Below are 14737 nucleotides of genomic sequence, written 5' to 3' on the forward strand. Positions count from 1 at the left end.
ATTTTCTGTCACACTCTTACCCCATTTCACATCTGCTCTCCTCTTTGCTTCCTTTATCTTATGCTTAACTTCCCTTCTCTTTACTTTGTACCTCTCATACGATTCCCTCGTCCTAATTTGTAGCCAATCTATGAATGCCTGCTTCTCTTCTACACCCTTCTTTGCTTCCTCATCCCACCACTCACTACCCTTCCTTCTATTTCCTCCCGCCCTCCTTGTTCCACACACCATCTTTGCACACCTTATGACTCCCTCCTTGAACCATCCCCATTCCTCCTCCACTCCCAGTTCTACTCTATCCTTTACTCCCTCCCACTCCTCTTTCAGCTTCTTATACTCATTCTCCTTTTTTTTTTTTTCCCCTCTCATTTAAGCAGTTCACTCTAAGTACCTCCCTACCTTCTGCCCTTTTCCTCTTTCTCCACTCTCAATTTACCTTCCACCAGAAAATTATCTGATATTCCCCCACTCTCTCCCCTTAGAACATGTACATCCTTAACTCTTCCTACCATACTCCTGGTCACCACTATATAGTCCATTAATGCTCTATCTACCACCCTTCCATCCACCACCTTCTCCCTTGTGTACTTATGCTTGACTTTCTTCCTAAACACTGTACAGTATTTGCTATCATCAACTCTCTCTCAAGACACATCTCCACCATCAATTCTCCACTACGATTTTTACCTGGAACTCCATACTTCCCAATCACTCCATCTGTTGGTTCATTTCCTACCCTAGCATTAAGGTCTCCCAATACAACTACATTGACATTTCTCCCTAATCCCTCTATGCACTCATTTATATCTACCCAAAAAGCCTCCCATTCCTCTATGCTCTTCTCACTACCAGGCCCATACGCACTTTCAAAAACCCACATCTCCATTCCCAGCTTCACCTTCATCCACATTAACCTTGATGAAACCTTCTTCCACTCCACTACCCACTTACTTATCTCTTCACTTCACATGAGTGAATTTACAACATCACAAAAAGAAATATCAGAACATCTATCAAAACTGGACGTCAGAAAATCACATGGCCCGGATGGAATTGCAAATTGGATTCTAAAAGAATGCAAAGAAGAACTAACGGACAAAATATACATCATAATAGATAGCTCACTCAAGGAAGGAAAGATACCTAATGACTGGAAAAATGCTAACATTGTACCAATATATAATGGAGGAAACAAGGAAGAACCCACCAACTATAGGCCAGTATCACTAACAAGCACTATAGCCAAAATTTGTGAGAAAATCATCAAGAATAGATGGGTAAATCATCTGGAAGATAACAACATATTAAACCCAAGACAATTCGGGTTCAGACAAGGAAGATCATGCACCACAAACTTAGTATGCTTCTACTCAAGACTAATAGACATAGTGCAAGAAAGAAATGGATGGGCTGATTGTGCATTCCTAGACTTGCAAAAAGCATTTGACAAAGTACCACACAGAAAATTACTAAAAAAAAACTGGAACACATAGGAGGAATACAAGGGAACCTACTAAAATGGATGGAGGACTTCCTGACTGGTAGAAAGATGAGAGTAGTGCTCAGAGAAAAATATTCAGATTGGAAAGAGGTGATCAGTGGAGTACCGCAAGGATCTGTACTGGCACCAATAATATTTGCTATCTATATGAATGATATGGACGAGGACGTGAACTGTTACATGAGCTTCTTTGCTGATGACGCCAAACTGTTAAAGAAAGTAGAGACTGATAAGGACTGTGAAGCACTGCAAGAAGACCTGAATAGGGTATGGAACTGGAGTTAGAAATGGGAAATGGATTTTAATACTAAGAAGTGTAGCATAATGGAGTTTGGAAAAAGCAAAAACAGAATATCAGGAAAATATACAATTGGAACCAAGGAAGTAAAGAAAGTAGGATCCCAAAAAGATTTGGGAGTAATTATCACAAACGACTTGTCCTATGATAAACAGATTAACAAAATTGTCGGGGAGACTTACAACTTGCCAAGATCAATAAAAGTGGCATTTGCTTATTTGGACGAAGACATGATAAAAAAAAAAAAAATTGGTTACATTGATAAGGCCTAGACCAGAGTATGCGGCGACATTGTGGTCCCCCAGTACCAAAAAGAATATAAAGAAAATAGAAAGAATCCAAAGAGCAGCTACAAAAATGGCACCTGCACTTGCAAACCTATCATATGAGGAGAGATTGGCTAAACTGGAGTTACCGACACTGGAGCAAAGAAGAGAGAGAGGAGACCTACTGACCATCTACAGAATCATGAAATGCACAGAGATACTTGATAGAGAGGACTTACTTAACTGGGACAAAAGACACACAAGAGGACATGGAAAGAAAATAAAAACACATAGCTATAGAAGAGAAATGAAGAAAAACAGTTTTCCACATAGAGTTTTGGACACTTGGAACAAACTGGATAATGAAATAGTATGCGCAAAAACCATTCACGAGTTTAAAAGCAAACTAGACACTGAGAGGTACAATGGCGGGACAACACGAGCATAGCTCCCCTTCCCGCAAAATACAACTAGGTAAATACTTACTAGTAAAGTCACCCCTTCTCTCCCTCATCCCCTCTTCACTCCTGAGTACCTCCCAAACTCACAGTTGCCCTCTCCTTTCATTTTAGTTTCACTCAAAGCCAGCACATCCATCTTCTCACAAACATACTGCCTATCTCTTCCCTTTTACTCTCATCTGTACCACATCCACGCACATTAAAAGACCCAAACCTTAGGGTACTGGTTGGAAAACTCCCAGACCCTCTTATGCCTTTACTTTTTTTTTTTTTTTTTTTTTAGGAATGTCCCCTTTTGGGGCTACAGGTAGTAGGACTCCTAATCCCATCCCCCGTCCCGTTTTTTGTCGCCTTTTACGACTCAAGTGGAAAGACTTGGTGGTAGCATTCTCTTCCCCCACCACAGGGTAGGCGAAAAAAAGGATATGAATAATCAGAGAAATGGTACAGGACAGTAACAAGGGGTTGGGGGACAGCATAACAGAGGGATAGTCATAGTATATACATATATATATATATATATACATATTTTCATATATATATATATGAATAGATTGAAAACAAATTAGGATGTATACATACTGAGGTGTTCTCCAAGTACCCTAGTAGATAAATAAAATGTTAGTGCACTTTTCCTTACAAGCACTAGATATGGCACATGCATATGTTCATTACAAGTTCTTTGCTAGGTGGAAGTACTCGTACTTTTGTATTGCCCCATGGTGGCAGGATATACTACTATTACTATGAAGTGCCAGCAGCTGAACAGCCATCACAAATAATTCTAGTCTCTGGTTCTAAGCCATATATTTAATTTTTTTTTTTTTTTTTCAATTACAAATTCCTAAGAAAATTCTCTAAATATAAGTCATTAATGCAAAAAATGCTGGAACTGGTATGTATGAAAATTAAAAAAGAACTTACAGTCACATACGATATTGCACACACAAAAATGGCTACCTATCATTTTTGTGTTGCTCTTAAGGATAGATTTTTGGTTTCTGAGTGATGATGCTGTGTGATTTTTGTGTGGCCTTTTATTATTGGTAAAGCCTTGTGTTGTTTGTAGGTTGTCTTTGTTTTCATGATTGTTGGGTTACATGCTGTATTTGCATAATTATAGTAATTATGAGGTCTTCATATATGTGTTCATTTCTACTGGCCATATCCTGTGCATGACATTTTCATTATGAATACTTTCTCATTACTTATGATTTAACATTCTGTTATTAGTTCAATGGAAAAATTAATATAAAATTTGTATTTTCTAATAATTTAATGTTTTCTGATGAAGCAAGATTCCACATTATTGTTGAGGTTAATTATAACTGCCATACTTAGACTGGAAATCCACAGAAATCTCAAAATCACTCTAAAGTTGATGACTGGTGTTCTTGGGAAAAAATAAAATCCTAGGATCATTCTTCTTTTAAGGACATTTTAATGGTGATTGCTATTTAGAAATGCTGCAAAATTACTTTATTACTGAGCTTAACCAATTAGAAGTGATGGAGGACATGATGTTTCAACAAGATGGTGCACCTTGTCAATTTGGTTTGCAAGAATATTATATTTATATATATACACATATATAATAAACAGCTCTACCTCTTGAACTCGTACTCAAGACTGTCTGACTCTTGACATGGGGCCATCTGAGTTTATGTTGGGGGATAAAAGACAATTTCCAGAATATTTTTTTGAATATCCTGCATGGTGCAGAATCACTCCTGATGCACAAAGGTATGAAGTCAAATGACTCACAGAATACTGCAAGTTATTTAAAAATGCCTTACCATTACACCCAATAAAGAATTGTCTAAGAACAAAAAATACTATTGTCCTATTAATGGCATAGCAGATTATAATAGTAATGGTCTATATAATATGAATGATTTTTAAGACAATACTTGTCTATAAATAATTTTGTTTCTTAAAGTTCATATTAAATGTTGTTTTTTTTCATACACAGGTCATCACATTCTTATTGGGATTTTTTTTTTCCTATGAGAAGTCCGTGTCATATAGTTCACATGGAAAAGAATTTTTAACTTGTGTACAACCTGTTGATATTAGTCTTGCAAAAATATTGCAATGCATAAGTCAAACCATTATGGTTTCTCTCTATGTTTGGTCATTATGTGTGTATTAAGATGACTCTTGCGTGAGAAAGCTGAATCACAAAAGTTACAACAAAAAGGCTTCTCTCCTGTGTGGGTCATCATATGTTGTTTGACAGAGCCCTTTTGTGAGAAAGCTGCACCACAGAGGTGGCATTGGAAAGGTTTTTCTCCTCTGTGGGACATCATATGTTGTTTGACATAACCCTTTTGTGAGAATGATGCATCACACAGTTCACACTTGAAAGGCTTCTCTCCAGTATGGACCCTCACATGATTATTAAGGTCACTCATTTGTAGGAAGGCTAAATCACACAATCCACATGGGAATGGCTTCTCTCCTGTGTGAGTCATCACATGCTTTTTGAGATTACCTTTTACTGAGAATGCTGCATCACACAAGTCACAATGGAAAGGCTTTTCTCCAGTGTGGGTTAACACATGTCTTTTTAGATCAGACTTCCTTGAAAAAGCTGAAGTGCATAGGTCACATTGGAAAGGCTTCTCCTTTGTGTGGGTGATTATATGCTCTTTCAGACTGCTTTTCCTTGTGAAAGCCGCGCTGCAATGTTCACATTTGAAAGGTTGCTCTCCTGTGTGGATCATCATGTGTCTTTTGAGATCTCTATTTCGAGTGAAAGCTGCATCACACAGATCACACTTAAAAGCTTTTTCTCCTACTTGGGTCATCATGTGAAATCTGAAATACTGTAACAATATTCAACCCAAACCAAACCGGAGTTTGTTCAATTTGGACTGTAATGTGCCGGGTTACTAAAATCTATGGGTGTCTTCCAATGAAATACTGAAGGTTAACTTTACCCTGCAATAAAAAGAAGAAAAAGTTACTTGGAGTATCACATACTCTTCATACATGGAAATAGAAATTACAACTGGAATTTATCAATCCTATCAAAATCACTTGTATGTGATGATAAATCTAAAACCTCACATTTGGAGAGCATGTAATAATACAAGTGTGAATACTTAGCACACATGTAGGATAAATACTTACCCAAAGTTCTCCTGCATAAATAGATAAATGCACAACCTAGTATTGACTGACTAGGAAAAATTATTAACTTCAAATAAATATTTTGAAGAAAAAAAAAACTATTATTTCACAGTGGAAAATTCTTTTCAATATCAAAGTATATTTATCTATATATGAAGGGCCTCTTTCCCCTTGTGAGAGAGGTAGCCAGCAAAGATATACACCCATTCCACTCTCATCCATCATCCATTTGTTTCCCTCTCATCTTAGCTCCTTGTGGATGAATGGTCATTGCAGTCTCCTGCCCATTGCCTGGCTCAGAAGACACAACAAATCCACAGCAGGGGTGCCTCATTTACATAGCTTAATGGGTAACAAACTTATAATCAAAAGGTAATTTAACCAGAATTAGTCTATCCACACATCTTGGCTGCTATTAGAGACACTTAAGGAGCTGAGACTACTTTCAAAAGATGAAGAAAAACCATCAATATCACTGAATATCATCTGTTATGCTACAGGATGCTTGGGTTGGTACATAACTCACGACATCCTTGGAACTAATACCAAGAAATGGCACTGTATGCTGTGTTTTAGAACGCAGATTAGCAGACAACAAATATTTTAATCAAAAAGTCCCTCAAGTACTTTTGAGACAAGATACTGCGTTAAACATAGTTCTTGTGAAAATGAATAACTATTTGTGGGAATGAAAGACTTCTGGAGAAGGCAGAATGAGGAAGCTGAAGGTCTATTGCAGACCAACTGATCACACCTTGCTGAAGAGGTACTCAAAACCCTAACAAGTTGTATACAGAACATCTGCTTGAAAATCAAGAGCCATGGCAAGCAAGCCCTGGATTTTGGTGTTGCTCACACAGTGATCAGCAACAATATTGAAAAACACAGGATCAAGAAACATTTTGCATATCTGGACAAAAACAGAAAACAGGTAGTGAAATACAAACCTCCCAAATAGAGAAAACTGTTTGCAGACCCTCCTATGCATCATGGGGGGTGGGGGGCTGATCCCTGGGTCGGGACTATTGAATGTTGGGAAGTAGCTCATCCCTAATGAAAAAGAAAAAAGAAAAAAGTAATAATAATTTTTTACAGTTTTTGAGATGCCCTAATGGTAATCCCCAGTAAGTCAATAAAAATGATGGGATACAGTAATGTCAATCTGAAAAATATCACAAAATACTCCACCTTTTATATCTAATTTGTCAGTATCTATACATTTTTCATCTCTATTACTAATATTTTTTCCATCCAGAGGATTTTTCTTTCCCTTTTTTTCAGGGGATTACAAAGGATTACAAAGGAGCATGCCAACAGGAGACCTTTTGGTCCATAATTAGGTTAGATGCAAAAAGCTTATAATAATGATAAGTAAAATTTATAATACATACATACATACATATACCAAAGGCTTTTTCCCCCTACATGGGGGGTAGCCAAAAAGAAAAAGGCATAGAAACTACTCCCACCCATTCCATTTCCTATATATTCCATCCCTCCACCCTCCTCCCTCCCTCTTATCTTGGCACCTCCTGGATGACAGGTCATCCCTGCATCCTGTCCACTGCCCTGGGTCAGAAGCAGTGTTGCAAGACACAGCACATCCACAGCAAGGCCGCTTCATAAATTCAGTGACCCCCCCCCCCTCCGTCCCCTCCTGCAGAAAAGGAGAAGACGGGGAGAAATCCCTTCGGGCTGCGTCAAATTTTTTCTCATACATACTTCCTTACCCCCCATTCCCCACCCACTCCCCCTCATGCATCATAACATCATCTATACACAACCCCTCTTCATTCACCCCCATCTTCTGTTCTCTCCCATCCTTCCTCCACAGACATTCCTCTCTTTTGTAATGCCCCTTTCACCCCATCCATCCATCTCATCCTAGGATGCCCCCTCATATTCACTCCTTCCATCTCTGCCTCCCACACTTCTTTTACTAATCTTTCTTCACTCATTCTTTCCATGTGTCCAAACCATCCTAATACTCTTTCAGCAACCCTATCTCCCAGTTCCCTTTCCACCCCTGTTCTCCTCCTCACCTCCTCATTTCTCACTCTATCCAGCCTAGTAACCCCTATCATACTTCTCAAACATTTCATCTCAAACACATTCAAACTCCTTCTCTCTTCCTCTTTCATGTTCCATGTTTCTGCCCTGTACAATAGATAAGATAGATAAATAAATAGGTAAATTTAAATGATAAACAGGTAAATATTATATAATAATAAATGATAAGCAAATAATGATAAGCATACAAATAATAACAACATACATACATACATATACCAAAGGCTTTTCCCCCCCACATGGGGGGTAGCCAAAAAGAAAAAGCCATAGAAACCACTCCCACCCATTCCATTTCCCATATATTCCACTCCCCTCCACCCTCCCTCTTATCTTGGCACCTCCTGGATGGCAGGTCATCCCTGCATCCTCTCCACTGCCCTGGGTCAGATATCCCTGTCTGGGGTATTGGCTGCATATTATTGTGGCAAAGTAACATGCAGTTGATACTTTAGGGTCTATATGGGGTGACCCTATGGACCAGAGCCACACATCATTTTGTCTATGATAGAGGAAAACTCTGTTAATAAAGAAATGATGACACTTTTATGCTACAACTGTCCTTCCGTTATACTGTCCCCCAACCCCTTGTTGCTGTCCTGTACCATTTCTCTGAGTATTCATTTTCTGTTTTCGCCGACCCTGTGGTGTGGGAAGAGAATACTACCACCAAGTTTTCCCGCTTGAGTCGTAAAAGGCGACAAAAAAGGGATGGGAGATGGGATTAGGAGTCCTACAACCTGTAGCCCCGAAAGGGGACATTCCCAAAAACAAAAGAAAACGCACAAATAATAACAAATATAAAATAAATGACAGGCACAGCATCTTGCTTAGGTGTTTATCTACACAAATCTTAAAGCTTCAAACTGAACTACATTGCACTGCCTCTACAAGAAGTTTATCCCATTCATTAACAACATGGCTGGCAAAGTTGTTTCTACCCACTTCCAAATTAAATCTATTTCCTGACAGTTTGAGACCATTATTTCTTGTTGGATTCTCTTTCAGTGTGAAAAATTTGTCACTTTTGATGTCAATTCCCTTTAGAATCTTAAAGACCTGTATCAACTCACCTCTGAGTCTACACTTTTTTAGGGAAAACAGATTCATATGTTTTAGTCAATTTTTGTATGATTTATTTTTGATATTTGGAATCAGTTTTGTGGCTCACTGTTGTACTTTTTCCAATATGTCAATGTCTTTAATGAGATTCAACGACCATATGGAAACAGCATATTCGAAATGTGGATGAACTAATGATTTATATAGCTTATTAATTAGAGATGAACTTTTGAAGTCAAAAGATTGTGCAATTAGTCCTAGAATCTTATTTGCTTTCTCAGAGGCTGAAATACACTGCTTAGATGATTTGAGTTCATTACTGATAATTACACCGAGATCCTTTACACTATTCTTGTTAATGAATTTCCAAGTAACTTGTAATTGTACTTACTGTTATTTTTACCTATGTGCATAACCTTGCATTTACTTGTGTTAAATTTCATTAGCTACTTTTCAAAACATTGCTGTAGTTTATCTAAATATTTTTGAACATCTAATTAGTTTAAGTGATCATTTGCCATTCCACACAGTTTTGTATCATCAGCAAATCTGGAGACAATAGATTTCAGTCCATGGTCTATATCATTTATATATACTATGAATACAAGTGGCTCAAGAACGGAACCCTAAGGAACTCCACATAAAATTTTTCCATCTAGAAGTTTAGCCATTTAGAACAACTCTCTGTTTTCGAATGTTCAACCAATTACTAGTCCAACTTAATAAGCTACTGCTTATTCTGTGCGAAGCTAATTTAGTAAGTGGTCTTTCATGGGGAACAGTATCAAAAGCTTTTGCAAAGTCTACATATATTAAATCTATATTGTTTCTTTTGTCATAATTCAAGATGACTGTGTTGTAGAATTTGAGTACATTAGTCATGCAAGAATGTTTCTATCTGAATCCATGCTGGCTATCATTTATCAAACAGTTACTTTCTAAATGATATTTGATAGCATCTCTGATGATAGTTTCCATAATTTTTCCTATGATTGAAGTCAAGCTTATAGGCCTATAGTTATTTGGTTTCTTTTTGTCACCTTTTTTGAATGTGGGAGTCATGTTAGCTAGCTTCCATTTTTTATTATAACTTAGCTAGTTCTTTCTCTATGTAAATTATCATCTTTTAAACAATGTACAATGCTTAAATTTTTTCTGAATTATCTTCTTGATTTGCATTTCTAAGGGTAAAACCCTAGATTTTAGCAATGCAATTACATTTTTTTTTCTTTCTTTTTTACAAAATTTGGTTAGTCAAATGAAAAAGCCTGTATTGTGTAACTCTTAGACATAGAGTAATAATTAACAAGACAATCCTAATCAAAGCATTTAGTTTCCTATTAAAATTAATATCACAGGTTCTATGAGTTACCAAGATATATAAAAACAAAAGACATAGAAGTATTTTTTTTCTCCCATTGGATTTCCATAGAAATTGGAACAGCTACTTTTCACACTGTTTTTTTTTAAAGTCTATTTTATTTAGATATGAGTATACCAACATCCTTAACATATCACTCAGAAGGCATAACTACAGCATGACATCAAGAATATTCAATACTTGCAAATATTCAATATCAATAATATGCAAAACTTGTAAATATAAATGCACATGATGAAATGTTAATAATTAATTTAGGTTATGTTAAAATTAATTAATCTAATCAAAACATTTGGGTAGATGTGGTTCCAGTGGCAAGATATAACATTATTCTGGAAATTTCATACAAAATGTTAACTGTAATCCAATACTGTTACACTATGGTGATATTGCCATGTAAATATTTGATCAATACTGATATTAGTATGGTGGTACTTCAATAACCCTATCTGACAATACTTACCCTCTCTATACCACATCAGTAGTAGTGTAGGATTTTCCTGAGGGGGTGGGGTTCAGGCTAGACCTGGGAAGATGTAGGGGGCATGTTTTAGGTATGCAAATGTAATCTACTTTGAGTAAGTAGGGGGGCATGTATAAAATATGTGAGTGAAGCTAAATGAATAAGAATATATGATTTAAATTGAAGAGAAAAATTGTGTTTAATGTATCAATATTAACTGGGCAGAGGTCAAGAGAATTGACTTACAAAGTATTACAAAGGCGGAGCATGCTGACAGGAGATCTTTTTGTCCATATCTAGGTCGGATGCAAAAAAATCATAATAACAATAAATAAAAAATATAATAATGCAAATAACAAATTATATATGTAAATAAATGCATATGTATAGTTAAATAATAAACAGGTAAATAGTAAATGATAATATATTGACATATAGCTAATAATAAATGAGAATCAAACAGACAAATGATAACAAAACAAAAACAAATAATATAAAATAAATGATAATCATTACAGCATCTAGCTTAGGTGTTTATCTAAATTATTCTTAAAGCTTACCAAAGTGTCCCAGCCCCTGTGATCTGCCCAGGTTCTATTCCACTATCACGCAAACACATTTTCATTTTTTTTTCTTTCTTTTTTTTTCTGTTGAATGGTTATGTTAGGTTAAGTTATATTAGGTTAGGTGTTATTGGACAACGCAAGTTTCATAAATATTCGCGTTTGTGTGATCCTGGAATTTTACCTCCGCCCTAGCAACTACAGACTTTCTTAACATGACTACTTCACCTTGTTAATCACCAACACCATTACTGTCAGTGTATCTTTTAAAGGTATTTTTAAAAAGTATTACGGCTATATCAGCCTGCCTCTGATGACAACCATTTACCCGACTGTAGAGCGCCTACATCCTGTGAAACCATCTGGACCTCAAATATATTCCAAGTAGTTCAAATATTTTTGCAACTGTAAAATACGCCTCTATCAGAATTTCTTATATGTGTTTACCTCTTGCAGGAGAAAACGAAATTTATGACTAGTTTGAAAAAACTTAACACATGAAATTTGTAAGGGGTGACTACACTTGTTTAATATTCTTATCGTGGAAATTATTATATTGATATATAGTGTTGATATTGTTTATTTTCCCAGTGGTCTAGGTCTTGCTTCATTTACGTTCAGTAATTCCTACTCATAAATGTTTGACTTTGTATATATTTACGTTATTTTCCTTGCGTTGTACGGATTTCAGATTAATTGTTTACAATTTGTTGTTCTTTGTTGACATTATCTCTTTGAAGCCGAAATGTCGAAATATGTAGGTGGTCATGAAGAACACGCTTTCAAAATCCCTCCAACAATCGGAACGGTGTGGTCTAATTATTTTCATGCATTAATTGAGATATCTATAAACACCTCCTTGGATTTTCTAACTTCATCTTAAAATCCCTCTGTCTATCTATACACCACAGGCTTTTCCCCCTTTATATTACAGAGACCCTTGTGGAGCTTTGGGAAGCCTTCCTGTTTGGGGTTCGATCCCCAGGGAGTGCAAGTTGCCAAGTTATCAAGTCGCACTTTTTTAACCTCCCAACCCCCTTTCTGCAACTGTGGACATCAAAATCGGGCTGTTCCGGTGGTGCATGAAAACGCTGGCACCTAATCAGTGTGAATGGATTTAAAACACCGGTTTCAGACTCCATTCACATCCTCAGCCACTCCAAAACGCTCGACGCTTGACCACTTAGCATTAACAATATCGAGAACCAGAGATTGTATTGTCCACTCGGGGATAGGTCAGTGATTCTGCGATGAGCCCTCAGGGCCTCCTCCGGATATGCCATCATTGTACACGCTACACTAAGTGGCTCGCGTTACTCTGCTTTCATGTGGTAGCAATTTGATACGAGTATCATTTAAGACACTTGTTACCATGGCATTATCCTCCATCTAGAAAAGCTTTGAAAATATCATATCTGCTGCTGTTCAGTGGCACTTTCTACGTTTAGTCTCCTCCGGTTGCCCCATACTGAACGACAATAAATAAATAAATAAATGAATAAGTAAATAAATAAATAGATAAATAGATAAATAAAATAAAATAAAAAATGAATAAATAAATAAATAAACGAATAAGTAGATAAATAAACAAATAAGAAAACAATAAATAAATAAATAGAAAATAAATAATTAAATAAATAAAAATAAATATTTCTTGAATACAATGGTTTTCTACAGACAGTTTACTGACATTTCTGCTACCATGGTTACCAGTGAGCTTGTGGAATACTGTGTGAGAATTTCTCCTATTCACTATACAAAGGACCCTCGGTTTGGATTGATTTAAATAGGAGCAGTCCTTTTTTCATCGCATCAAGCACTCTGTTGCGAAAGAAGTTAGCATCATTGCGTCACGTGTTGCTATTAACCCATTCAACTCCGATGACAAGATGTCTTGTCATTTGGTCAAATAAAACAAAAAATCATAAAACACCAAAATGTTTGATCAAACACCAGAAAAATATGACGTCAATCCTCGCTTCGCTCGCAGCGAAGCGAGGATTGACGTCATATTTTTCTGGTGTTTGATCAAACATTTTGGTGTTTTATGATTTTTTGTTTTATTTGACCAAATGACAAGACATCTTGTCATCGGAGTTGAATGGGTTAAGGAAATGCGACAACCTAGAAGAAAAAAAATCCACCACTTTGCTGCTAGACTGCATGCACAGGCGGAAGTAAGTGATTTCGAGATTAACGTATTTGTAGTACATATAATTTTGAAGCTATAACTACTTATAACGAAGAAAAGATCAAGAACCAGATCCATATAATAATCAGTGATTTCGACATATAGCAGTTATTGACGTGTGGCATTGAAAAAGAATCCAGTATTGATAAGACTGTGATTTTTTTTTTTTTTTTTCATTAAGGGAGCCAGTGTCGTGCTATAAACGTTATTGCTGACCACCCATCTATCTACTCATGTCGTCATTGATAAGCAAGCCAGAATATCGATGTATCAATGTCAGAGATGTTCAATTGTTTAGGAGCATAAATGTTGTGCTCGTGAAGATGAGGAAACATGCCGATGAAGTAGGTGACATGTTCACGGCAGTAATCCAATATGTGCTGTTTGGCAGGTTCAATCATGGCTTCATGGTGTATCACCTAGTGTGGATGGAATGGCGCAGACATACGACACCACGATCTCGTGACGAGTTTCCACGTGTACCGCGTTGAAAGCAGATAGATTGGAGCAGACACCGAGGAATGCGCCCGAAATTAATCCCCATCTTGTGGCAGGCTCTCCGACTTGGGTAGATATTATACTTGTTGTCTGCTTAGGCGTAGCACAGCTGTTTGACACTCCTGGTGTTTCCGTCGTTGTTCGTAGCGGTGAAGAAGAAGAAGAAGAAGAAGAAAAAAAAAAGAGGTGATTAATTAGTTAGACAAAACTGCTGCAACACTGGTCTAAGGTCCCCATTTGTGAGGCCCAGGGAACGTACCAGAGATTCCGCAGGCTTTGTACGAGCACCAGTGTCGACAGTGGCCTTGAGAGCCGCAAAAGTCCTCCAAGTCTCCCAACAGCCACTGAGGGGACATTAAATCAAGCGCAGCATGCCAAGAAATGCTGTCCATTGCCTGACACCCACCCAAAGCCGACTGAATTCGTCCTTTTCAGCGCTGAGGACATAGCCATCAACGAAGTTCTATGGAAGGCAGACCATCTCGCCAACGCCCACGCCTACACCGCCGCAGTAAGAAACCAGGGCATCTGCACTCCTGACGACGTCGTAAATAAAGTCGAAATCAGCACCGCATCAGCAGTTCCAGCCAGCAGAGGCCAACAACGATGGCGACAGGCCACCGCACCCCCACACAACCTGTCCTACTACCTCAGGAGATTCGGTGTCTCCGCGAGGAACTGCCGACAAGGATGCACGTGGACAAAAATAGCCTAATAGGGTCACCGATCATCGTGGAGTCTTCCATCGGCGCAACTGGTCTCTATATCATCAGCAAGACTTTCAAACCTCGTTTCCATGTAGACAGTAATAAGCGAAACGTCGTACAAATAAAGGCTCCGTCCTCATATGG

The 14737-nt window shown here is 37.5% G+C and overlaps 2 protein-coding genes across 3 annotated transcripts in view; one reads left to right on the top strand and one right to left on the bottom strand.

Annotated features, from left to right (window-relative positions):
* LOC143031686 (uncharacterized) overlaps positions 1–14737 on the top strand; it is a 267646-nt gene that overhangs the window by 215989 nt on the left and 36920 nt on the right. The gene's annotated exons all lie outside the window — the stretch shown is intronic.
* LOC143030756 (uncharacterized) lies at positions 3439–10697 on the bottom strand. Its single transcript, XM_076193963.1, has 3 exons — positions 10635–10697; positions 6609–6711; positions 3439–5469 (listed from the first exon to the last, which is right to left on the bottom strand). The coding sequence occupies exon 3, from the start codon at positions 5337–5339 to the stop codon at positions 4638–4640; it is 702 nt and encodes a 233-aa protein (XP_076050078.1). The 5' UTR covers positions 5340–5469; positions 6609–6711; positions 10635–10697; the 3' UTR covers positions 3439–4637.

This window comes from Oratosquilla oratoria, chromosome 12 (assembly GCF_046742065.1).
Source record: "Oratosquilla oratoria isolate Oo_2021 chromosome 12, ASM4674206v1, whole genome shotgun sequence".
Classification (NCBI taxonomy): Eukaryota; Metazoa; Arthropoda; class Malacostraca; order Stomatopoda; family Squillidae; genus Oratosquilla; species Oratosquilla oratoria.